This window comes from Budorcas taxicolor, chromosome 25 (assembly GCF_023091745.1).
Source record: "Budorcas taxicolor isolate Tak-1 chromosome 25, Takin1.1, whole genome shotgun sequence".
Classification (NCBI taxonomy): domain Eukaryota; kingdom Metazoa; phylum Chordata; class Mammalia; order Artiodactyla; family Bovidae; genus Budorcas; species Budorcas taxicolor.
Window position 1 is genome coordinate 51,795,113 of NC_068934.1, and position 20,821 is coordinate 51,815,933.

General features: G+C 59.0%; 4 protein-coding genes across 7 annotated transcripts; 1 reads left to right on the top strand and 3 right to left on the bottom strand.

Moving 5' to 3' along the window:
• Window positions 1-338: 338 nt before the first annotated feature.
• Window positions 339-5,717, bottom strand: RIC8A (RIC8 guanine nucleotide exchange factor A). 2 transcript variants are annotated; one of them, XM_052661978.1, is made up of 10 exons: window positions 5,566-5,717; window positions 5,225-5,272; window positions 4,549-5,139; window positions 3,979-4,070; window positions 3,358-3,508; window positions 2,392-2,487; window positions 2,162-2,306; window positions 1,944-2,088; window positions 1,427-1,546; window positions 339-1,015 (listed from the first exon to the last, which is right to left on the bottom strand). In XM_052661978.1, the coding sequence occupies exons 1-10, from the start codon at window positions 5,647-5,649 to the stop codon at window positions 895-897; spliced, it is 1,593 nt and encodes a 530-aa protein (XP_052517938.1). In that variant the 5' UTR covers window positions 5,650-5,717; the 3' UTR covers window positions 339-894. The 2 variants fall into 2 exon arrangements, with proteins under 2 accessions (XP_052517938.1, XP_052517939.1); XM_052661979.1 differs by lacking the exon at window positions 5,225-5,272.
• Window positions 5,718-7,381: 1,664 nt separating this feature from the next.
• On the top strand, window positions 7,382-20,608 carry BET1L (Bet1 golgi vesicular membrane trafficking protein like). 3 transcript variants are annotated; one of them, XM_052661750.1, is made up of 5 exons: window positions 7,382-7,485; window positions 8,628-8,719; window positions 8,960-9,016; window positions 9,146-9,245; window positions 20,425-20,608. In XM_052661750.1, exons 1-5 carry the CDS (start codon window positions 7,467-7,469, stop codon window positions 20,592-20,594), a joined length of 438 nt encoding a protein of 145 aa, XP_052517710.1. In that variant the 5' UTR covers window positions 7,382-7,466; the 3' UTR covers window positions 20,595-20,608. The 3 variants fall into 3 exon arrangements, with proteins under 3 accessions (XP_052517710.1, XP_052517713.1, XP_052517712.1); XM_052661752.1 differs by having other exon boundaries at window positions 7,457-7,581; XM_052661753.1 differs by lacking the exon at window positions 20,425-20,608 and having other exon boundaries at window positions 9,146-10,396.
• ODF3 (outer dense fiber of sperm tails 3) lies at window positions 13,052-15,791 on the bottom strand. Its single transcript, XM_052661749.1, has 6 exons — window positions 15,683-15,791; window positions 15,302-15,502; window positions 14,743-14,844; window positions 14,445-14,566; window positions 13,524-13,664; window positions 13,052-13,141 (listed from the first exon to the last, which is right to left on the bottom strand). The coding sequence occupies exons 1-6, from the start codon at window positions 15,789-15,791 to the stop codon at window positions 13,052-13,054; spliced, it is 765 nt and encodes a 254-aa protein (XP_052517709.1).
• On the bottom strand, window positions 17,400-18,754 carry SCGB1C1 (secretoglobin family 1C member 1). Its single transcript, XM_052661754.1, has 3 exons — window positions 18,700-18,754; window positions 17,870-18,069; window positions 17,400-17,438 (listed from the first exon to the last, which is right to left on the bottom strand). The coding sequence occupies exons 1-3, from the start codon at window positions 18,752-18,754 to the stop codon at window positions 17,406-17,408; spliced, it is 288 nt and encodes a 95-aa protein (XP_052517714.1). The 3' UTR covers window positions 17,400-17,405.
• Window positions 20,609-20,821: the final 213 nt, after the last annotated feature.

Sequence of the window (20,821 nt, forward strand, 5' to 3'; positions counted from 1 at the left end):
CTCAGTGCTCCCTCCTCCTTGGAGTCTTACCTCCCCATTGGATCCCTAGGCTAGAGCCCCCTGGAGCAGATTTCACTGACAAACTGCTCAGGAGACCTTGTGGCCTGATACATGAGTGGTCATCCAGGAAAAGAGCTGCACTCTAAGAAAGACGTAATTCTCCTTCTACTTAACGTGCCTTTACTTTCTATTCTGCACCTGTATTCACACGCATGCATGTGCACGCACACATCCTCGCCTGGGACTCTATTTCAAAAAGGCGTTTTCATGAAGCTCTGAGGTACACAACCGAAATCTAGACTTACGGTTTCAGGAGAGACATTTTCCTTCATATATTTAATGATCTAAGCCAACAGGAAGGATTGAGATTCTCAGAGCCACTGATAACTTGGGCACTGAGCCAGGACAAAAAATACAAGAGGCTACCAGCTCTGCACTCAGTGGGGACAAAAACAGATCAGAAGTGTGCTTCTGGCATTAGCATATAAAGTTCCAGTAAGTTCTCTGCCCTGTGAAATGCGGTACTTGCTCAACACCAGCTCTGGGCCAGCACGCCGGCTGTGGTCCTGCTGTCTGCCTGTTCCCACGCTCAGTCCCACCCTCCCAAACGCATGTACACCTTTGCATTCAGTTAAACCCTGCTCTCAGGCACACAAAAGAAACCACTTCATTTACAGAAACAAAGACTGGGTTCCCAGAGTCTTAGCAGGACAAGAGCCTCTCAGTCCTGCAGAGAAAAAAATGGACCAAAGGCAAATCATGAATAGAGCTCTGGAAGTAAAGAGAAAGGGACCTCCAAGCTGGAGGGAGGGGCGTAGCTTCCCCATGTCCTGGCCCCAAGGACACCTCTGGAAGCAGCACCGGTTCTGAAGGGGGGCAGAAGAGCGTCCGTTCTCAGTCAGGGTCCGAGTCAGGGTCCGAGGAGAGCTGCCCCTCCATGGTCTCGCACATGGCGTCCTGCAGGGATGTGAGCTGGCCTCGGGGACTCATCCCCATGGGCTGGATGACCCTGTGCCTGTGGGAAGAAGGTGGTGGGGATGGGAAAGGGGGCCTGGCAGGCGGAGCAGGGGTCCCCCCGCCGTGGCCTGTTGCTCCCCGAAGCTGCTCCTGTGGCCTGGGGAAACCTGGAGGAGAACTGTCCTGGTCAGGCCTAAATCCTCGCTGCTACCTATACTTTGAGACTTAAGCAGTTTCTTACTGTCTCTGGGCCTCAGTTTTCATCAGTTGAAAAATGAACATAATACTTACCTCAGTCCTAGTCTTCTTTTGCTAGAGAACTTTCTCCAAGACAGAGGATTTCCAACATCAGTAACGCAGTCTTGCCAGAACCTACATCCCACTCTGATCCCACCTCCTCGGCTCGCATGATGGGGCACGGGTGGTCCTCCTCTGTCCTGGCCCAGGCCCTCCGTGCCACGCCACGCACCTGGAAAGCTTATCAAACATGTTCACCAGCTTCATGGCCTCGTGTTCCTTCTGCTCCTCTGTCATGCCCTCCATGGGGTTGGGAGGCTTTTCCTCGACCCGTCCAGTCACTGGGTTTATGCTGTTTCACAAGAGAGAGGTGTGGGGAATGCATTAGTGACTCCAGGACAGGAGGGCTGCGTGGGGTGGGTGGAGTTCCCATCTTCCTGCCTGGGTTTGGAAGGGCAAGAAATTCACTCTCTTGGGTGCAGGGAAGGCAAAGCAGCTGCAGAAGGACCTCCTTCCAGGAGCAGCAGGTCACAGCTCCTGCTGCCTGGACCATCTGGCCCCCCGCATTGTCCAGACCTCTTCACCCTGTGTTCTCAATGGAATACCCTGGTGTCAGAATACGCCCTTAAAAGCAGAGGCCTGATTCTGTAAGGGTTTACCCATCGGTTACCCTTATCCCATTCACCCTGCAGCTGCAAATGGGTGTGGTAAGAGGGATGGGGGCATTGAGTAAGAGTCTCAGCACACACCTGGCCTTGGCTTCCTTGTACTCGTCCGTGTCTGTGTCCTCGTCCTCTGAGTACTGGCCCTCAGGCCGGCCCCCTGCCATGAGGCCCCTAGCAGCCAGGAGGCCGGCGGCATTTCCATAGCCCGTGTACTTGATGAACCGGGGCACTGAAGGGCAGGGCAGAAGTCAGTGTGGAAGCGTAGCTGGGGAGGGGCAGGCAGGGGCAGGCCCCCCACTCACCGCTCTCGGAGCACAGGACAAACAGGAACTCGGCTGCCACCCTCTTCACGTCAGTGTCCAGGTGCGTCATGAGGCGAACTAGTTTGTTCCGCAACAGCTCCCCCACCTCAGGCCGGGTCCTCACGTCCCGCAGCGGGGGCAGCACCTGAGGAGGCAGCTGTCTCTCAGCCTGGGCCTGCAAGGACCAGGGTCTCCAACCAGGGCCCAGCCACAGCCCGTCTACCCCATACCTGGGCCTTCAGGAACTTCCTGGCGGGGCGGTGCATGCGGGCACACTCCGTCAGCACGCTCAGCACAGGGGCCACGCTCTCCTTCAGCCTGTGTGTCTGCAGAGGAGCCTCGGTCACCAGACTGGGCCCCCTTACTCAAGGCCGGGGGCCAGGAACCTGCCCCAGATGATCCTGGTGGGAGGCACTTGGGAAGTGGCCCCAGCTGAGGGACCAAGAGCGAGCCGTGGGTGTCTGTATGAGCTTCAAAAAGAACAGGCACAGACCCTAACTCAGAAGGCCATTTGTACGTTTGGGCAACCCCACGTACTTCCCCCACCTTTAAATGAGGGGTGGAAAACCGTGTTTAAAGTCGTTAACCACCAGCACACAAGACTGCTCCCAAAGCACTGAATCTTAGGCCTGCCGTGCTCCAGCCTGCACGACGCTGGCAAACCCCCAGAGAAGCTGGTCAGAGTGCCGGCCGGTCAGCGTCCCAGGGTGCAGCTGCAGGGAGCGGGGGGCCGCTGGCTCTCAAGGGCCTGTGGGTCCTCCGAGCGAAACCATGGCACAGCTGACGCTCATCTCGAGGGCTGCTCGTGCACAAGGACATTCTGAGTCCAGGGGCACAGAGAGGGATGGGGAGCGTGGTAGCACTTCAAGGGGGTAGGGGTGGGGGGCTTCTCAGGACTCCTCAAGAGGATTCACAAAGAGGTCTAAGAAATGAGTCCTTTGCCAGATTCTGAAAGCACTTTGCCCCTCATCCCTCTCTGTGCCCCTGGACTCAGACTGTCCCTGTGCACGAGCAGCCCTTGAGATGAAGCCCACAGACTTCTCAGGGAGGAAGGTCTGGCTTGACCATGAAGTTGGAGGAACTGCCTGAATCACACTGGGGAGTTGATCTCCCCTCACCAGTGTGGACAGCAAAAACACACTGACCACAGTAGCTGGGAAAACCTGGGCCAAAGCCACAGCAGTCCCCCTGCCCACCTGATGAAGGCGCTTCTCCATGAAGCTGAGGAGGACACGAATCACATCCATATTCACTCCTAGGAACTCCAAGGAATCTTCGTGTGGCTCCAGGGTGAGGAGAACATCCAGACACTTGACAGGCAAGTTCCCCAGGAGGTTCACTGCGTGGCTGGGGACAGATCAAAGGGGCACTTGGTAAATACAAACCCCTGCTGCCAGCTGCTGGGGCCGTAAATGCCGTGAACCAGTGTCTGGGGGCCCAAGCAGCAGAACGAGGTACCGAAGCCAAGAGTACTACTTCCTGTAAATGCCCAACCCACCACATATCTAGGTTGAGGCACCACAGCTAAAACTGAGAACCGGCCTAGGCATAGGCCACCAAGAAGGAAAGTGAGGAAGCACACCACCCTATCGATACCATAGCGCCCGCTGCCCCTACCCAAGGCCCCCTGGCGCCGTCCTGCCTTGGACTCACACCTCCGATCCTAGACCGTAAGTGCTGGAGCGCCCCAGAAACACACGTTTGTCTGGTTCCACCCAGAAGGATGAAGACTCTCTAAGGCTGGGAACCACCACAGAGACCTGTGAGCAGACCACCCCCATTCCTCCCCACCCCCCGCATGACAGGCACCCCCTCACCCGTGGAGCTCCTCTGTGCGGTCTCCAGCAGCAGCAACCATCACACAGTGCCGCAGAAGCGTCCCCAAGTGCCGGTACAGAGCAGTGTCTTCCTGACCAGACAGACAGGAGTTCCTGTGAGAGCGCGCCCCACTGGCCCCACTGCTGCCAACTGAGAGTCTACCTTCTGGACACCCCTGCAAGACCCCATGCCTTAACCATGCTTCTCTACTGCACACCCTGGTGCTTGTCCTCTCCCAGGAGACCTCAAGAGAACTCTCGGTTAAGAAAATCAGTGGGTCCCCTGGGCACACAGCTGCTCTGTGCTTTAGCCCCGCTCAGTCTCACCATGAAGAATCTCACAGCCTCCCCTGCACACCACACAGCCCTCCAGCCAGGCTGCAAGAGCCAGTTATGCTCTCCAACTCCCTCAGAAAACTTCCGTGAGACCCGTCCAAGATAGGTGCTCCCTGCTTCTCTCGACTGGCTAAGCACACCTAATCCAGAAATTTGAAGGAACCCAGCAAAGCAGCATGTGCAGGAACTGTCCGAGCTGCTAAACCCCACCCACAGGTTGAGGTCCGCCCTCACCTCATCCACCTCCCTCTTGATGGAGTCGAAGGTGATGTTGAAAAGCACTTTGAGGATCTCCATGGCTCGCTCAGTCTCCTGGGGAGGCAGGAGCTCGGGGTGCCTCTCGCCCTCAGTCATTCCCAACGTCAGCTCCAGCGCCCTGGTCAGCAGGCGCACTCCCTGCAGCTCCTGAAACAGCTGCTGGCGCACGTCGGTGCGGAGTGCAGTTAGCAAGAACAGAAGACGCAAGTCAAAGAACTGGACGTCGTGCGGGAAGCTGCTCCGGCTGTGCAGTCCGACGCGCTCTGCGAGCCTCACCACTAGCCCCGCCTCTGCCGCCAGGACCTGTGCCCCGGGGCTGCTTAACACGAGGTTGCACAGGCACTTAAGGGACTCGAGTACGACATCCACGTTCAGCGGCTCAGGGACCGACCCTTGGGAGGCGGAGATGCCAGCATAGCAGGCAAGAGCCTGCAGGCTCCGGCGACTGGTGAAGGAGTCCAGGCAGCTGCGGTCCCTGGACAAGATGCGGATGCTCTGCAGCCAGATAACGCGGCGGGAGGGTGGCAGGCCCTGCTCCAGGACCGAGACAAGCAGCTTCGCCAGTCTCTGCGGGCAGGGAGAAGAGCCGTTCCACCAGGTCCTTCTACCTGGGCCACCCAATCATGCCCCTCTACCTCCGGTGAGCACCCACCTTCCTATCCTCCTGTTGCGCATCATCAAACGTGAAACTCTGGGAGTTCTGCAAAGAAACCCAGAGGCTAGAAGGCACAGGCCTACCGCGTCAGAACCCGGGTTCCGCGGATGGGGGCCTGAGGCCGAAGGCACCTCTATGAACAAATGGCGCCCCAGCCCCACACACCAGCACCCTTGCAACTCCTCAGAGAGTCGGTGCTCCTCCCCATCGCTCTCCCTTCCACCCTCAGCCCCTTGCCACGCTCACCGCTCTCGCCGCCCCTCCTGCCGGCTACGAGTGCGGGCCCCACCCGGCCCCACCTCCTCTCTGCACGTCCCAAGTCTACAACTCCCGCTCACCTCCCGGTTGTACGCGCGCAAAGCTTCCATAACCACGTCCTCCTCCCCCGTCTCCAAGGCATCCGCAACTGCACGGGGCTCCATGGCACCTTCAGGACCCGATGCCAGGAAGGCCGGAGGCTCCCGGCTTCACGATTCCGGGCCAGCGTCTGGCCCCCCCCACCCAGGCTCGGCGCGCGGGGGAGGCCGGGACGGGGCGTGCGCGGCGCCGCGGGGCGGGGCCTGGGTTGCGCGCAGGGGAGGCCGGGACGGGGCGGGCGCCGAGCTCTCTGGGTTGCGCGGAGCCTTAAAGGGGCGGGGCCTGGGCTGCGGCGCGTGGGAGGCCGGGACGGGGCGTGCGCTGCGCCACAGGGTGTGGCCGGGGCTGCGCGTCGGGGAAGCCGGGACCCGGCGGGCGGAGCTGTATCGTCTGTGTGGCGCCTTAAAGGGGCGAGGCCTGGAACAGCTGGATAGAACTTGAAGGCTTTGCTGCCGAGTCAGCTTTGGCCTTAAACTCCGGATCGGTGATCGTCCGACCTATGGGCCGGAATCGCCCTGAACCGAGCAGTGAGCCTCACTCCTTGGGCTAGGATTCCTGACAGGAGAGGGCCGCAGCCCCGCACCCCTCCATCACACGCACACCAACACCGCTCTTGATGCACAGAACGAATGAAACGTCCAGGGAAAAGTCGAGGTGGAAAGGAGTTTACAACCTCCGGACCACTTGGTTTCTAAACAGATGTTTGAGTGCCTACTGCACGCGAGGAGCCGGGATGCGGGTGAATAGAACCCACAGGTCCCTGCCTTCTTGGCGCTTATGTCCCGGATGTGAAGACTAAAACGGGCAAACAAGACGACGTTAGGCAGCTATAGTGCTGTGATTGAATAAAAAAAGGGGCTTGATGGGCTGCAAGGAGATCTGAAGAAGTGCCAGTCAGTTTTTGCTGAGACCGGAGCCTAGGGAATGAGCCAGGAAAGGCTCCGAAGGTTCTGCAAGGCAGGAGTGGCCAGTGCGAGGGTGGGAATGGCCGTGGTGGGAGAGAGAAACATCACTGTTGGAGCTGAGAGAAAAGAGAGACGGGGTGGGGGGGGGGGGGGAGGTCAGGATGAAGACAAAGTCTGACTGTGTGCGGTGACTTCCTTGCTGTGTAAGCAGGCACACCTGCTCGCCTGCTTGGGCTGTTTCCTTTTTTGAAAAGCGGAGACGATAAAAGTTTCCATTTCAGTGGATTGTCGAGTACATGACACAGCAATTGCTCCATTACGGTGGGTGGGTAACTTATAAATATAATCCATCCACCGGGCAAGAAGGCTTTGTTAAGCATCTACTTTGTCAGGCCCCTTGTCAGCACCGCGTGCAAGGTCAAAAAGCGCTGGCTCCTCCCGTACCCACTCCCCTCACGCTCCCACCCCTCTTCCTGGTTCCTTGTTTTCTTCAGAGGGCTTCACTCCTGCGACGTCTGCACCGCTCGCTCGTTCCAGGCACTGATCTCGTTTGTCCTGCCGGCAGTAACTGGAACCGGGCTTCCCACCGAGTTCGCTCCGGGCCTCAACCCCGGCGGGGTCGCGGCGAGGAGCCTCTTTGGCCCGGGAAAGGCCCGTGTGCTCTTCCCAGTTAGGACCCCGACACCGCCTTAGGCGGGAATGGCTGCTGGAGTGTCTGTGGGCACCATAGTTGCCTCTAAAACCACAAATCATCCAGGAGTCCCGAGAGCGAACGCCAGCCCCATCCCCAAGTCAAACGACGGAAGAAACTTCAGATCCTTCCCGTTCCCACCGCCGGGTCTGTCGGCCAGATCTCGGCCGGAAGTGGGGGCCCTGAGGCGGAAGGGGTGGGGCCGGAAGCCGCTTCCGGCGACTGCGCCACGTCCGAGGAGGCTGTAATCGAGCGGTGACGGACCCTGGGGTCGGAGCTGGACGCGATGGCGGACTGGGCTCGGGGTGAGCGCGGAAGGGCGGAGGCGGATGGCTACGGGGCTCGCCGGGGCCGACTCCACTGCTCTTAGGAACCGCCTTCGCCTTTCTCCGCGGCACTAGGTGGCGTTGTTGGGAAGACACTGCGGGCGGGCGTAGTTTGGGCAGGGCGGCCAGGGTGCAGCCCGCCGCGCTGTGGATGAGTCGCTGGGTCCCTTTGGGCGCTCCTGCCCAGCTGCTGCGTGAAACTGCGGGGTCCGGATGCCCGCAGTCCCCACCCGTTTCGTCCCTGGGAGATGACTCTGCACGGGACCTCGGCCGGGCCTCCTGGTTGACGGGTCCCGGAGGCTAGACCCCCTCGGAGTGAGAGCTGCGCGTGATAGGAGGGCCCAAGCATGCCTAGTACCCCACTTGCCTTCTGGGAGTCTCTTTTCACCTGCGAAGTGGGATGCTGATGCTTGTTTCGCTGGGCTGTTGTGACTTTTAAGGAATTAAGGGTACAATCGGTTGGTAGGACCTTTACACCTCTTATTTTGGGGTTTGTAAATATCCATGGTTCCTAGACTGTGCCCGTTTTTGATGAGTCTCCTTGAGGCATCTGGCTCGAGGCAAATATGCACTCTGAACTTTGTGGGAAACAGTTCTCACCAGCCTGATAGGATGGTAATTCTGAATCACCAGGCCCAGCACCTGTCTCGGGCCAGTTCTCAGCGGGTACCAGGCTCTGGGTGACACACAAGACCCTGTGTGGGATCAGTCTCAAGCCCTGTAAGTCTTACCAGAGCTCATTGGGGTTTATTTTGAGAACAGGTTCTGTGTACCTTGCTAGTGACGCCTGCGGAGGGATGGTACAAGTTCTGTCACAGAATGTCTGAAAGTACTGGTTGAACTGAGCCCTTTGGAGGTGCCCGCCCACCCATCCCAGCCTGGATACATGCACAGGACCTGTGCTCACACACACTGTTGTTTATACAGTCCGCCTCATGTGTGAAGTTGGATCCTGGGTGAGGGTGGGGCCTGCTCAGCAGACACACAGAGGCCCGGTCCCCTTAGATGCCTGACTGGGCCAGATGGGATTGGAGGCCGGAGGCCACAAAGGGCCGAGGTATAGCGGTCACGGGGATGTTCATGAGCGGAGTCATGCTTTCAGCCTCTCTCTCTCCTCATAGCTCAGAGCCCTGGTGCTGTGGAGGAGATTCTAGACCGAGAAAACAAGCGGATGGCTGACAGCTTGGCCTCCAAGGTCACCAGGCTCAAATCGGTCAGTGGTGGTCCTCTCCTTTTGCCTCCACCTGGCATCTGGAAGGGGGGGTCAGCGGGCGGTAAAGACCTGGATGGGTTTCAGGTAGTTCCGTTCTCCTTGTCCCACCCGTGGCATACTCATCTGTGTGAGGCCCAGGTGGCATTTGGATCTTCTGATCTCTGTTGATCTTGTTGGGGGTCAGGTGCTGTTCACTGTGTTTGTCCCGGTCTGACCCTGCCCCCTCTGTGTCCTGACCAGCTGGCTCTGGACATCGATAGGGATGCGGAGGACCAGAACCGGTACCTGGACGGCATGGTAAGGGCCTGCGGTTTGCAAGTGTCACGGTCAGCTCAGCTCCCCACCACCTGCTTTGCAGCCCCCATCTGTGTGTGTGTGTTGCAGAGTCACTGTCCCTTTGTGACAATGTTGAAATTTCTCCCTCAGGGCTCAGATTTCACAAGTATGACGGGTCTACTCACAGGGAGTGTGAAGCGGTTTTCCACAATGGCGCGATCTGGGCGAGACAACCGGAAGCTTCTTTGTGGTATGGCTGTGGGCCTGATTGTGGCCTTCTTCATCCTCTCCTACCTCCTGTCGAGGGCAAGGACGTGAGCCGATGGGAGCTGGCTTCTGTGGGTGCCTGGGGCAACCAGGATCTTCCTCTGTCTGGTGTTTTGGGCTCCAGAGAACTTGTTTTCAAAATACTCCTTTGAAATGAGGATCATGGCTTAGGAATGTTTTTTCTGCGTGGTTGGGAGCCTCTAACCCAGTGAGCTCTTGTTAGCTGGTTCTATGTGTGCAAGGGCCCTATCCCTGTGGGGTAGCCTAGGCCCAGCTCCCTCTGCCACCTTGAGCTCTAGAAGCCCCAGCAGTGTTGGGTCCAAGCAGAGCATCTGGGAATCCTGGACGCGGCCGCCTGTGAGCAGCAGTCCTTCCCTCGGCCCTCGAGGTTCTGAGCGTCTCAAGGCTTCTCTGCGCTGTCTTGGTCTGGATGAGGCTGTGTCTGATGTTTGAGCTGCCTGGAGCTGACAGAGGAAGGGGGTGTGGCTGTGAAGCTCAAATCACTGCTGTCACCTCCAACTGAGTGTCCTCAGCCCGGAGACTGCAGTTTCTCTGGCCAGGGCTGCTGGTCATCCATGACCCAGAGAGATTCAAAGGTCCTGCTGAGTGGCCTCTTCCTGCCCTCCAATCCCACGACTGAAACCAGATCCTCAGGGATGGGCAGGGGGATGTGGATGGAGGAAGGAACTGCCGCGTTGGCTGAAGACTTGGGGTCCAAATCCTGGCAATTTCCCAGCCACGTATCCAGGAGCAGAAGCTAATGTTTTCATGGGATTCAGGATCTGCCCAGCACCAGAGACCTGCTTCCAGGAGACTAGACCTCTAGAGACATGTCCATCTGACGCTTCAGAGTCAGGCCCGGTGTGAGGCGGGGCTTTTGTCGGTGTACGCGGGAGGTTTCTGGATAATGACTTTTCTTAGGAACTGTAGGTCACTTTTTGAGGGTTTGTGGGCAGTTTCCACTAAGCTAACCCTAACCCTGCAATGTCTGCCCACCTCTCCCTGGGCCCTCAGTGTCCACTTGGTCAGTCCCCTGCTCCTATGGACTGAACTAACAGGCCCAGCCAAACCAGTGGCTTCTTTGTACCTCCCTGTGAGTCCCCGGTGTCCTTGTCTTCCCATAAAAAACACTTGTAAGAAGTCGTTGGCTCTGTGTCTTTCCTGGTTCCTGTTCCCATCTTCTTCTTGGTTACGCTCCTTACTCGGACCGTCCAGCTGCCCGCACACTCGCGCCGCGTGTGGGGTATCAGCTCCTCTCGCCACCTTGCTCTCTCCTCTGCCCGTGCGGACCTCGCCTTCTGGCCCTGCCAGCCCTGCCGCTCCTCTTCCTCTCCCTGGTTCCCTGCCCAGCAGGCCTGGCCTCTCCTCAGACGCTTGCCATGGAGCCCTTTTCACTCTACTGCACTTGGCTGGGCCCTTGGCCTCCTGAGTGCTCTGCCTGACGGTCACCGTCCCTCCAGTGCGTGCTTCTCACACAGTAAGGTCGGCTCGCTTGCCTCTGTGTCCCTGGGGCTTGGGTGTTTCTCTGTCCTCATTGACATCCCTCCACAGGACCCTGTAGCCGGGCCTTGACCCCCATTCTTCTGTGTACCACGGCTTTGACTTCGCCCTCTGCCCTCTCACAGTGAACATAGTCACAGGGACTTGTCCACTGGTCACCAGGCTCAAAGCTGCTACCCATAGAGTGTCTCCATCTGGTCACTGCAGGCACAGCAGATACCCCCAGACCTGAACTCCGTGGCCCCTGCCTTTTCTGGGCCTGCTAACCTTGCTTCCTGAGAAAGTGGCTCAGCCAGGGCAGCCCTCCTCAACTGCCCCGCTCCAAAGCAGACCAGGAATTTGGAGTTCGTGTTTCAGGGTGGTCTTTTCTGAGGAAAGTGGAAGTCGCTCATTCGTGTCCACCTGTTTCTGACCCCATGGACTGTAGTTCATGGAATTCTCCAAACAAGAATACTGGAGTGGGTAGCCTTTCCCTTCTCCAGGGAGTCTTTCCATCCCAGGGAACAAACCCAGCTTTCCTGCACTGCAGCCAGGGTCTCTACCGACTGGGCTGTCGGTGAAGTCCCTTCTCGGAGGAGGACTTCGCCATCTGCTGTGTGGTTTGCCTCAGGTTGCCGTCTGTGCCTCCCTGCTTCTCCATCTCTATGACTCTGTAGCCTTCCCAGCTATTCGGGGTCTGGGTGTTTGTTTCTCATTGTGTTAGATGAACAGCTGAAGTGGGCATGGAGCTCTGCTGTGCTGTGTCAGGAGGGTTTCCTGTGGGGCCTTCACCCTTCTCTAGCCCTAACCCTGTACACTGAGCGCCTAGTCCTGTGGGTGAGTGGGGTTTGCTGACGTTGAGCCCGAGACTATAAAGCGGAGAAGGACTTGAGGACCTTCGGGGTCACGTGTGGACAGACAGCCAGGCTCTATCCCTTAAGTCAAAGACAAGGCATTTAGCAAGAAAAACTCGAAATAAACAGCATCAAAGTAAACATGGCCTTTGGTGTTTCCATTTCTGTGGGGGCTTCAGAAAGGTTTGTCTGGAACTGAGCGTGATCTACAAGCTGGCCACAGGCACTGGTGGTCTTGACTCTGCTGCTCACACATCCCCCTGGGCAAGCAGATGTGGGCTTGACAGTTCCTGCTCCTGGACCTTTGTTTGCCCAGGTTCCTGTGACTCAGATGGAAAGATGATAGCATTACTGCGTCAGGATTGGGGGAATATATGTGAGTACTTAGAACAAGTAGCCTGACACGGTCACAGCTCACTGAGGGTCAGCAGTTGTCATGTCCTTTGTACAGCTGCCGGCACAGGTGCAACAGGGCTGCCTGCTCAGGGCTGGGGTGAAGATCAGAATCATTCCTCAAGGCTGGCCCTGGACTCCAGGGTGCCCTCTAGAAACACCTCTCTTCATCCCAGCTCAGACACCCCTTCCCTGTCCACACCCTGCTGTGCTCCTGGGCTTGATGCATAACAGATCACCTTCAGGTGTCGTCACAGGGGACTATGTCTCATGGGGACTACTTGTGTTTGAGACCGAGATGGTTCTCTCTGCTCTAGGATGTTAGTTACAGCCTTTTGGAGACAGGCTGGCACTACCACCCCCTGCAAGCTCAACACAAATCTGCAGGTGGTTGCAGAATGTGAGCTGAGGGCCCACCTGGCTTCACTGCCTTGCTGTCTGTTGAGCTCACTCACAATGTGGTGGCTGATGGGAGGATGAGCAAAGAGAAGGGGGTTGTCCAGGCAGAAACCCTTTGTATGTTGTGTGGCCTGGCTTCAGAAGTCAATAACAGCAGCATGATTATTCAGGATGGTCACAGGCTCTATTCTAGAATCCAGGGGAGGGGCACAGACTCCATGTCTCAGCAGGGAAGAGTCAGTCTCACAGGGAGAAACCACCTGGAGAGACCGTCTGGAGGATACGACAGAGCGTGGAGGGCAGGGATGGAGGCAGAACGAGCCCTGCTCTCGGCTCAGACCCCGGGCCCTGGAACTCGACATGGGATGGCGTGATCGCCTATGGGGGCCTCTTTCTGGAAAAGCTGGATCCTCCCCCAAGAGAGACCATTGCTAGGAGAATCCATGATTTTATTATATATCTGGGCACAGCAAGAAACAAGGTTAGCAAATGGGAATGCATAGAAAAAATAACTGATTGCAATTGGCTAAACGAGCGTGCTCTGCCCTCCAGGGCTGGGCCGGCTGCAGCCCAGCTGGAGGAGGAGGCGCCCACAGCCCTCGGCTCGGGGCATCTCTTAGTGGGGCGATGTGCAGAGGCTTCCAGCGTGGGGGTGGGGCCGGGGCTAGTCCACATCCACGACCAGGGGCGTCATGTAGTCAGAGTGTTTGATGCCGAAGGAGACAACAGGGGCGCAGGGCCTGGTCATTGTCACCTGGGAGAGGAGAGGCTGTAAGGAGCCGGCACCGCTGCCCCACCCCGCAGGCTCTGCCCTCACTGGCTGGGGCTGCTGACAGTGGTTTTGCTGTACCCCCGAAACCCTGGGCCAAGGTGACCAGCAGGAAGTCCACTCTGCCAGGCGTGACTGCAGAGCCTGGGTGTGGTGTGTGCTCGGCAGCGCTCGCCGTCCTGCGTCTGGGGGTCTGGGAACCAAAGCCGCCAGCGGGGGAGAAGGCTGCTGCTGCCTGCACGAGCTCTCAGGGTGCCCGGCCTCCATGGCCCTTGCCAGCTCGCAGGCCCTTCCCCGCACCACCCTCTGGGCCATGCCACCCCTACCTGCTCCCACCCCACCCGTCTGGGCCGTGTTCTTGCCAGACCTTCTCGGGGCTGTGGGCTCCTGGTCCTGGCTTTAGGGTCTTGTCCCCTGGAGGCTCCACCCGGGCAGCCATGGTATACTGTGGAGCCTTGAACTTAGTCACCTGCACGTCAGTCTGGTGGTAGGCCGCGGGACCTGGGGTCTGCAAGGTGAAAGAGGCTCAGACAGGCTCGGCCTGCCCGAGTGTGGGGCCTCCGAGGGCAGGGGCTGGCATCAGACACTGGGTTTCAGGCCCCGAGTCACTGTGTGTGTGGGTGTCTGGGGCCTCCTCTGGCTGCAAACGATGGCCATACCGTGGGGCGACAGTCCAGTGCTGTGGGCCCGTCTCCGTGTGGACGTCACCCTCTCTTCAGCCTCACCATGGCAGTGATACCCCAGTCTGTGCCAGTCCCAGGCTTTCCCTGCCATGAGTGTGTGTGAGAGAGGCCCCTTCCCAACCGGGGACTCAAGGGCCACGGGCTGGGCTGGTGAGATCGGCAGTGCCGTGATGCCAGGCACCCAAGCAGCTCAGGGCCCTTGCGCTGGCTGTTCCTGGAGCCAGAGCCCTCCTCCCCCAAATACGTCACAGCTCATTTTTCGCCTCTGCTCAGCTTCTTCCTGCGTGCTGCGCTGTCTCAGACTCTCCTCGCCTTTCAGGCAGCACCCACACACCCATTGCTTTCATCACTGCTCAGCACTGTCAGCCTCCTGGCCAAGTCTTCACCTCTTTCCTCCTTGTCCACCATCTGCCCCTCCTCACCTCTGGAATGTAGCCCAGTGAGGGTGGGGCCAGATAGGCAGCAGGCTCCCAGAGGAGGAAGAACTTCGGAGTTTCGGGAGGATGGGGGTCAGGCCGGTAGGCCCTGGGTTCTAGGGGAAGGGGCCAGATGGCCCATCTCTCTAGGGGGTAAGCAGTGCTGTGCCCCAGCCAGGTGCCCCTTGCCTTGTGCAGGTCGTCGCTGAAGCTGCCCAGCTTGCTGCGGCCCTTGATGGAGAAAGAGGGCTGGGAGACCTTGCCGACGGTGTGGGGGCCCATCACCATGGGCAGCATGTAGGCTGCGGGGCCTGCAGATGTACCAGCGTCGAGTCTCAGGCTGGACGGGGCCCTGTGCCCGAGTCTCCACTGGCTTCTTCCCTGGGCTTTCCGCCTCCACGAGACCAGCCGTCAGGGTGGCGCCCCCCACCCACCCTTCCAGGGCCCCCAACCCAGTCAGCCATGGGCCACCGAGGCTGCTGCGGACCTGGGGTGCTGTCCACTCGGAAGGTCTTGGTTCGGGCAGAAATGGAGTGGCTGGGCGCCGAGTCGAACACGTGCTTGGTAGATTTCTCTGGAAAGTAGTCGCCTGGGATGGGGTGGGGGGAAAATGTGGTTGCTGGAGGGTAAGGATGATCCTACAGATCAAAACCGATGCCTGGTGCTGGTCAACTCAAGGAGGACCCCCAACGTGGCAGGTATGGGGCCTCTGGGCCCCAGTGAGAGGCAACCGTGGTTTTGCAAGGGGGGTCCGGTCTGAAAACTCTGGTTGCAGGAGTTAGGGAGGGGCCTGGAGAGCGAGTCTGATGTGAGCCTGGTGTGGTGACTCAATCAGACAAGGAAGGCCCTCAATCAGAGCTGGGCACCAGAGTCTCAGAGGCTGCACTGGGTCCCAGCTCCCCACTAGGCCTGCCGTTGCCCTGTTGTGAGGAGAAGGTGGGTTGGGAGGGTGAGGACGGCTGCACCCCTCACGTGCTCATGCCTCTAGGTTTGCAGAGGCCACCAGCAGGCTTGGGCAGGGCTGGGGCTGAGCCAGGGGCCCTCACCAGGGCCGGGGGTCAGTGTGGTCTTTGTGTGGTAGCGCCCCAGGATGGAGTAGGCGGGGCCGAGGTCCTTGCCAGTCCTCAGTATCTTGGGGTTCACCCTGTAGCGGGGCCCTGGGGAGCAGTTCTCTGCCAGGAGCATGGGAGCCCCACGGAAGCTGTAGGCTGGTGCACGCAGCTTGGTGGGCGTGTGCTTCACGAAGCCTGTGGGGCAGGGATTCTGAGCGGCCTGGTACCAGACCCTGCGCTTCCCCCCAACCCCCCACTGACCCTAGAGGAGTTGATGGGCTAGGAGTGAGAGAGGAGCCCAGGCCCACCGCCGGCCCACCCCAGACCTGGCTTCTGCTTCCCCTGCTCCGCCCTCCCAGAGTCCCAAGGGCTTACCCGTGGTGGGTGGAATCAGGTACTTGGGTCCAGGGCTGCTGTAGAGGGCCATGATGGGCCCCCGGGGACGATGGGGCCTCCAGGAGCCCACCCATACCTCCTCCGCCATGACTGGTTCTGTCCATGGATGGGAGGGTGACCGAGTGCTGGAGGGCCTGGGCCCTCCACCCCCGTCACTGCCTCTGCCCGCACTGGCGGGCAGAAGTGCAGGCACTGTGCCTCCTCAGTGGGGTCTCGCCTTGGGGCCCAGACCAAGGATCACTCGGGGCCTCTGCTTAGAGCAGTGGGTTGGCTCTGCTGCACCCACCCCCAAGAGGAGGAGCATCAGAGCCTCACAGACAAGCCCACGAAGCTGTCTTAGCGCTCGTGGACCTGCCCACAGCGGCTCTGAGGGGGTCTGGGCAGGCTCCTCCTGCCCAGAGGACCCTGAGTGTGGCTGGGTAAGGAGCAGTGGGCAAAGATGGGGAACTTCTCGCATGAGGCTTGCCCTGGGGTCGGGAGGGGCCGCTCTGGAGGGGCCCTCACCTCTTTGGTCTGGGAGCAGCACTCAGAGCAGCCAGTGGACTGAGCCTTCTCAGAGGCGGTCCTGTCGCACCAGCCTTGGTGCCAGGGTGTTCCAGAAAAGGAGCATGGAGAGGGAGGCTTCCTCTCTCCCCCTGGGGGCATCAAGAATTGGGGAGGTGTCCCTGCCTCTGAGCTCTAGAATGTGGCTCTGTGCGACGGTGGATTCTAGATCACTGTCTATGTGATGGAGACAATGGCCTCAGCCCGCGGGACCTCCACCCACACCGTGCCTGGCTCAGGACCAAGACTTTGCTTTGCTCCTCTTTGCAGGGTTCAGGGTAGAGTGCAGAGGACAGGCAGGGGACTGCGAGGGCCGGGACCAGCACAGCGAGGCAAGGAGTAAGGTTGTTAGGGGCAGAGCTGAACCTGCTCAATCCTGTCCCCAGTTGAGACTGCTGAGCTGGGGAAACTGAGGCACAAGAAGGCTGTTGGGGGTCCAAGGACCCAGGAAAGGGCAGGCCTGCCCTGGTTTGGGGGCAGGTGTTGGCGTGGGGAGCTGCTGAGGGGCCTTCCTCTGACACTGCTTGCCCCCCACCATGCGGGCTGCGCCCGCCGTTGGGCCTTGAGCGTCCTCACTAGCAGAATCCTCCTGGGGCTCCAGCTGGGACTTTGTCTCTTTCCGTGAGTAACTTCTCAACCCCTGGACCCATGTCATGTGTATGTCGCGCACATTTATTGTCTCGAAATGGTAACCTTCAGACATAGAGCGCCCCCAGCCAGCCTGTACCCTCAGCCCTGGCCACTGCCTCTCTCTGGGGCTCTCTGCTGCCCCTTGCTCTGAGCCCCTGCCCCTGCCCCTGCGTCTGCCTCTGCAGACCTTCTTGTGTCCGATGCCTTCCTGCATCTACCTGTCTGCCTACACGGTGGCTTGCTTTGTCTACTTCCTTACAAGGGTGTCTGCCTGGATTTGTGTTGGTGGGTCCGCCCTCTATGTGGGGTTGCTTACACATGTGTGCCCCACTCACATGACCCTGTGCATGGGGGTCTGTAGTGTCCCTGAGCGTGGGGAGAGACAGGAGCCAGAGCCTGAGCTACAGGAGGCTTTATTGGTTGGGTGACTTGAGGGTGAATTCACGCCTAGGGAAGTGGTAGGGGTGTTGTCTTCGTGGCTGCTTGTGTAGCTGGTCCTATGGCTGCTTGGAGCCACGTCTGGGGTCCACTAGGCATCGTCCTGACTGCCCAGCACTTGCACCTGGAAGGCAGACATGTGTAGGCCAAGGGGCCTGGCGGTTCCATGCCCAGTGATCAGTAACTGGAGAGCCACAGCTCCATCAGGCAAACAGGCCCAGGCCAGCATCTGCACATTGCAGCCAGTCCCCTCCCAGCAGCTGGGGAAGCAGGGTGTGTTCATGTGTTTGCATGTGTGTGTGTGTGTGTGCGCGCGCAGAGGTGAGCATGTGCGTACGCATGTATGTGCATGTAGGGGGAGGCTGAAGGCTGATGTGGGCAGGGAGGTCTGGGATGTCCACCTCTGCCGGCGGAGGTAGGTGAAGGTGTCTGTGGGATGGTGGGGCATGGGATTGCTATACTGGGTGCGCGATGAGGGCCTAAGGAATAGGGCTGTGGGTCCTGCCAGGGTTGCAGCCCTTAGGGAATGGGTGCCCCCCGCCCCGGCCGCAATACCAGCAGCTTGACCAGCTCCGCCTTGTGCACGGGCTGTAGGCCGTCTATGCAGGACTTGAGCTCGGCTATTGCTGCCTTGGCGTCTGCATTGATGTTGTACTTGCTCAGGGGCCCCTCATAGAGCTCCTCTGTGGACCCCACCAGCAGCGTTTGCAGGAAGTCCGTGAAAAGCTCTTCGCTGTCCTCCCCTGTGGCCAGCCCTGTGTTGCGGGGGTGAGATGATGCCAGGCCAGGACTCCTCCCGACCCCAGCCCCAGACTTCCCACCTCCAGCCTCAGTGGTTCTCCAGACCCTCCCCATCAACGCCCACCCCTCCTGCCCCAGATTTTCCTCCGCAACATCCCCCAGCTCCACCTGCCCTCAGACCCCTCCTGTCACCCTAACCTCAGCTGCCTCTTTTCACCCTGGGCTCCCTGGCATCACTGAGGAAGGAAAGCCAAGCCTCTGATGTGGTGGGAACTGCCCCTTCCCGTGAGGTTGGCTTACCTAGAGCTTGGACTGGGGTCCGGGTTGGCCTGAGTTGGGCTGAGTTGGTGACATTGGGCTTGGTGGTGACACAGGGGCTGAGACAGAGGTTAGGTGGGCTGGGGTTGGGGCCAGTTGGGCTTAGTCTATGGCTGGGGTAGGGGCGCCTGGGGACTGGGGTCAGCAAGGACACCAGGGTCACTGCCCATGTTCATGCTCTGTGATGGAAGTGGGTCAGGGTGCCTGGGAAGGTGGGCATCAGTCGCTGCAGGGCCAGTGCCTGGATTGCTAGTTTCCGAGGTCCCCACCTGTTCCTCTGGCCCCAGCCTCCCGAATGTGCCGGAAGCCCCTGTCAGTGCACTCACCACAGGTGCAGAGCACGGTAAGAGCCGCTAGCAGGAGGGCGCTGCTTCTCTTCATGGTGCAGAGTGGCGGTGACTCATGGGCTGCCTTGCCGACTTTATGCCTCACAGGCCAGTCTGGGGGCGGGTCCAACCTGCTTGTCAAGGCCTGGCCAGTGAGAGCACAGGAAGGGCAGCTGGGGGTGTGTCCTCACCCCCTGCCCTGAGTGGGTGCCGAGCAGCAAGGGGCCCAGGGTGGTCTGTGAGGGCGGGTTGGCAAACTGTTTGGGGTGCATGGGCATACGTAAGGGGGCAAGGTGAGCCCGGTCAGTGTGGAAGGAAGGGACGCTGAGGGCCTCTAGCCTTGCTTGGCTTGTGGCTGAGAGTGGCAGGCTCTTGTGCTGGGCCCAGGCCCAGGCCTTTCTTCTGGAGTGGAAACCCCCCTCCACTCAATGTGCTTTGTGGACCAGTATTGAGCTCTGAGCCCTGAGATAGCCTGAAGATCTCACTGGGGCAGGGGTGGGTGCAGAGGGGTGGGGCACTCCCTGAGGGCTTCCTGGGTCCTGCAGATTGAGTGCTGGGAGATGGGCCCAGGGCCACAGGAGGCCTGAAGTGGGCAGCAGCCTCCGGGGAACAGAGGGTGGGCCCGAGAGTGACCAAGCGGCGAGGAGCTGGACTGTCTCTGAGGCCTGGTGGGGTGACCGTGTCACTGCAGCAAGCAAGGAGGGGCTGCTCTGACTCAGCTTCCTTCGGTGGTCCTCCAGCCTGGGGAAGTCTAGGGTCTGGGGGAGACAGTCCAGTGCTGTGATGGAGACATGGGGCTGGGCCCCTGCGCCCCGACCTGACTTCCCAGGAGCAGTGCTGCCGCCCTGGCCCTCCTGCCCTGGCCCAGCCCCTCTTCTCCTGTCCCATGCTGCCACCTGGTGGCCCATGGCATCTGGCAGGACAGGCCCACTCTCCCGCAGGGTCTCTGCAAGCACCCAGGGTTTCTGCCGCACCTGAACCCCGGGGGGCCCCTTGTTCACCATCGACTCGCACCTTCACCAGACCTCCAGAGCAGCTCCGTCCGGGTTGGTTACCCTGCCCTATTTGTCACCCTGCCTCTCACGCGCCTCTAGCTGGTCCTGAGTCTGTCACGGACCCCAGACCCTTGTCCTGTGTCCTCTGAGCACGTAGAGCTTCTCATCCATTTGGGCGTCTATTTATCACAAGCAGTCTGTAATCCCCTTGCTAACGTGAAATGAAACCTATAGATGATACAACCTACTTGTACACATAGTTCCAAGAATTTAGGAGAAATAACCTGTAGTGAAGTCATCTGTAATAAAACAACATGGCTGTATGGGTAAGACTGCAGTCAGCAAATGTGAGCCCCGCCCTGTCCCCAAAGGCCTGAAGGGTTCTAGTCAGTGGGACAGCCCTTGCTCTGATTGCGCTCCGATGGACCCGTAACCCTCTTTAACTTTGTGGCCCTTGGGCTGCCTGCCAGGTCACCTGGAGAGATGTTTAAAAGTGCTGTCCCTAGGGCTTCGACATGGTGCAGACCCATGGAAGCAGGGTCCGTGGGGTGGGGCCTGGATTCCTGTCCTGCATCCTTCTGGCCCCAGCAGAGACCACCTCGCCCAGCATTGTTCCCCTTCCTCCACTTCCCCCCAGTCTCCAGAGTGCTGTGTGTTGGTTTGATATGATTTCAAATGCACTTTTTATGATGTAAGTGAAGTTGTTTTAATCTACTTCTTTATGACAAAGGCCAAAAGAGGCTGTTTTGGAAGTACAGTTGCTTTGATATGAGAATGAAGCGAGCCGTGTCAGGATCATTCCCGAGCAACAGGCCACGGAATGTCGGCTCCTGGCTGGCTCCTGACTCTGGAGAACCTCTTAGAGAAGCCACACCTCAAGCGATAAATAACTTCAGCTGAATTTGGACTTTATTCCTGTCATCTCCCCCTCTTTTGAACAACAGAGTAATTAATTTATCATTTGTTTGGATTATGTTATTTCTTTATTGGTTTAGTATAAGGAAATATTATCCTGCATGTTACTGGCTTATGCAGTTATTATAGTTTTGTGTTAAATAAACTATGGGCAAAGACAATCTCAGTCTCCGAGCATAATTTGCTGTCCCCTCCCAACAAAATAACTCCCC

Coding starts and splice junctions, on each gene's coding strand:
- RIC8A (XM_052661978.1), bottom strand. CDS start 5,649: ATGGAGCCCCGTGCAGTTGCGGATGCCTTGGAGACGGGGGAGGAGGAC. Junction 5,273..5,565: donor TGCGCGCGTACAACCGGGAG/GTGAGCGGGAGT, acceptor GTTTCTTTGCAG/AACTCCCAGAGTTTCACGTT. Junction 3,509..3,978: donor CGCACAGAGGAGCTCCACGG/GTGAGGGGGTGC, acceptor ATCTGTCCCCAG/CCACGCAGTGAACCTCCTGG.
- BET1L (XM_052661750.1), top strand. Junction 8,720..8,959: donor AGGTCACCAGGCTCAAATCG/GTCAGTGGTGGT, acceptor TGTCCTGACCAG/CTGGCTCTGGACATCGATAG. Junction 9,017..9,145: donor ACCGGTACCTGGACGGCATG/GTAAGGGCCTGC, acceptor TTTCTCCCTCAG/GGCTCAGATTTCACAAGTAT.
- ODF3 (XM_052661749.1), bottom strand. CDS start 15,791: ATGGCGGAGGAGGTATGGGTGGGCTCCTGGAGGCCCCATCGTCCCCGG. Junction 14,845..15,301: donor CACACTGACCCCCGGCCCTG/GTGAGGGCCCCT, acceptor ACCCCATCCCAG/GCGACTACTTTCCAGAGAAA. Junction 13,665..14,444: donor TCAGCGACGACCTGCACAAG/GCAAGGGGCACC, acceptor TTCACCTTGCAG/ACCCCAGGTCCCGCGGCCTA.
- SCGB1C1 (XM_052661754.1), bottom strand. CDS start 18,754: ATGAAGAGAAGCAGCGCCCTCCTGCTAGCGGCTCTTACCGTGCTCTGC. Junction 18,070..18,699: donor TACCGTGCTCTGCACCTGTG/GTGAGTGCACTG, acceptor CCCGCAACACAG/GGCTGGCCACAGGGGAGGAC. Junction 17,439..17,869: donor CGGAGCTGGTCAAGCTGCTG/GTATTGCGGCCG, acceptor TCTGCCTTCCAG/GTGCAAGTGCTGGGCAGTCA.